The 2,954-nt window shown below is 34.9% G+C and overlaps 1 protein-coding gene across 1 annotated transcript in view; it reads right to left on the bottom strand.

Annotated features, from left to right (window-relative positions):
* The window catches only part of LOC125666721 (uncharacterized), an 11,648-nt gene extending 10,434 nt beyond the window's left edge, over positions 1-1,214 (bottom strand). Inside the window, exon 1 of the mRNA XM_048899953.2 lies at positions 995-1,214. Within this exon, the coding sequence (XP_048755910.1) occupies positions 995-1,096 (102 nt within the window). The 5' untranslated portion in view covers positions 1,097-1,214. The remainder of the gene's footprint in view (positions 1-994) is intronic.
* Positions 1,215-2,954: the final 1,740 nt, after the last annotated feature.

The following is a 2,954-nucleotide window of genomic DNA, read 5'->3' as shown; positions in this document are numbered from 1 at the left end:
ATGAGTTAAAAACAAATTTAGAATAAAAACATTTTGAGGTACTGTACAAATCAGGTCCAGTCGAAAGACTATTTATACCTACATAGCTATTAATAGCTACCTAGCTATTTAAACCTACTTAAAGTAGCTACTTCTTCCTACTTTTATCTGTTTTTAAAAATATAAATAAATAATAATTAAGGCGCATCTTTTAAACAGGTCAGTCGTTTTATGTATCATGTTGTGCATGTGCACGACAAAATTCAGAGTGTAAATTTAAATACTTTACGAGGATGTAGAGGAAATGCATGAAAAATCGCCCCAAAAACCTTTAATGTAAATATGCATGAGGGTAAACTTTAAAATTAATACAGATTTGTAAGACATTCTCGACTTCTTATCACGTAGCTTTGATAAATAAAACTGGGTGTAGTTATTGATGCAAATTTGAAAGGTTAGAAAGTAATCATTTTTTTGTCCAATATTTTTGTGATATTCATCATCAGTGTAAGTGAATCAAGAAATTTGGTACATATCATATTGCGCTGTTCCTGCGTTTGGCCACGAAATGCAAGTAAACGAAAAAGTAGGTAAAAATAGCAACCTGGAGTAGGTTTAAATACCTAGGTATCTATAAGTAGCTACGTAGGTAGAAATAGTCTTTAGACTGGACCTGTATATAGCAGATTTAGTAGCAGCCCAATCTAAGGCAAGATTAGGCTGAATTTTAGTTCTATATTGGGTAGTGGAAGATCCCTGTTAAAGAATGAAGTTTTGCAAAATAATGCAAATGATTTACTGTATAGTAATACATGCATATATGGTTTGACCAAAAGCAAAGTCAAGATGGGGCCCAGCCAGGACCCCCAGTACACTCGGATCCGTCTCTGTCCCAAATATGAAACAGCCAATCAACCAATACTAAAAGTACCACACAGTCTTTTAAAAGTCCCTGGTTTACCGTTATAACAGTATATAGCATAGAACTGTAGAAAAGGAGAAAGAAAGAAATTACCTGCTGTAGCTGTTCACACTTTTTTCTCAACGAGAAGTACTTTTGTAAAAAGACATTCTCATTCGCGAGAGTCTCTAGTTGTGCTTCTAATATTTCGGTCATGACGGAAATCGATAGAAATTTACTTAAAAGTGGTAAATTACTCAAAACTCTGATCAGTGATCGTTTCTTTTAAGATTTTACATTTATCTGCATGTCGAGCCCGATCAAATTATGCACCAGGGGCATGAGGTCATGTGCCAACAATTCTTTGATCCTCGTGCACGTAGATTCTCGGAAACGCCGTACTAGGCCTATATGAACATAATGTTTTCATTAAATAAGAAATTATATATGCATGCACTTTCGTGGATTCAATCCTTTATGTATCCATTTTAATATTCATATCTATTTCCAAGTTTGACTCGTTCTCAGGTAGATAGCCTACCTTTCATGAACTTCGTAATCATATATTTTCCAGGGGCGGATCCAGGAATTGCGGCTACGGGGGGCGCCAATTTATAAGGCATGGCAGTGGGTCCAGGGCGAAGCCCTGGTGGGGGTCCAGGGGGCGAAGCCCCCTCAATCTCCTGGGTTTTACAGATTTTATGGGGCTTGAAATATTTCTCCTTTTTAGTCATTTGTACTATTTTCTATCATTTTAATAAGGTGAAATTAATAAAACGACCCAAATTTTAAGGGTTTTTTGGAAAAAATTAAGTTCTCCCAATAAAGTAATTCAAGAAATCAAAAGATTTTGTCATTTATTTCTCCGGGAGTAGAAGAAATTATTGCTTCTTTTATCGTTTAGTACATTTTCCGAAACAAGATACCGCGATTTACCTTAAATTGTTACAATTTTCAACAAGTTATAATTTCTAATTTCCTGAACAACGTTTACTTCGATATATGCACAGTATTGTGTGTGTGTGTGGGTGTGTGTGTGTGGGGGGGGGGGGGGGGGTATATCACAAAGGAAGATCTGACATGCTAAAAGCTTCCAGTTTTTCCCAAAACTAATATGAAAAATTTCTGTAATTACTTAAATAAGAATATCCACGCCTTTGGAGTGAGCAAATTTTTTATAATCCAAGGACAACGGACACTCAAACACTCAGTCTAATTAAAATTAGACTCGTATATCCGCTCCTCTACGGTATGCTTGTACTGAAGCGTATCGTAGAGGAGCGGATATATATACAGGTCTAACTTTAATTAGATTGGACCCCCCCCCCCTTTCGTCTAAAAATTTTACTAAAAGGGTTAGAATTAACACATTTTGAGGGTACTCCCAACCCCCTTTTTGAAAACCAAAATTAATGGTAGAACCCCCCTCCTTTTAAGAATACCTGGATCCGCCCCTATTATGCTATAAATGCCGAATATGAAAGGCATCAAATGCTGTAAAATGCAGGTAGTCGATTTTTAAAAGGTTTGAAATAAAATGCCTCAAAATATTCGTAAAATTTATAAAAATGAAGATTAGTTAAAACGAATTAGCATAAATTGTCAAATTGATTTATCGAGTTTTGAAATGTATTTTCTTTTGTGTGTATGGTTTATTTTATGGAGGGGGGTGGGGGGGTCAGTTCACAAAATTTAAAAATCTGCAATTATGTTAAAGTCAATGTGATCGGGGACATGTTTTTTTTAATGCAGGCGTTTTAAAGTGAAAACAAAAGTCGTTTTAAGATTGAAAAGCTGTGCAACACATGGCTCGTTTCTTTTCAATGAATTCTTGATAATTGAATTAAAAGAAATCATTGATTTATATCTTGTTCAAGCACCGGGGTCATTTGATACCCCTCTTTTCTTAGCGTTACACACGCATTAACATTCGGGTATAAACTTGTAATTTGATTCTACATTGTTTAATTGTTTCGTTATTTATAAGTAACAGTGTAAATAAGCGTAAACAGATTTTAAAAGATTTAACTATATTGCGATAAAAAAAAATCTTATATTTCGCCATCTAGGAGAT

The sequence above is a fragment of the Ostrea edulis genome, chromosome 10 (genome assembly GCF_947568905.1).
Source record: "Ostrea edulis chromosome 10, xbOstEdul1.1, whole genome shotgun sequence".
In the NCBI taxonomy this organism is placed as follows: Eukaryota; Metazoa; Mollusca; class Bivalvia; order Ostreida; family Ostreidae; genus Ostrea; species Ostrea edulis.
The sequence above is the reverse complement of the archived record's forward strand: the minus strand, read 5'-3'. Positions and strand labels throughout refer to the sequence as shown.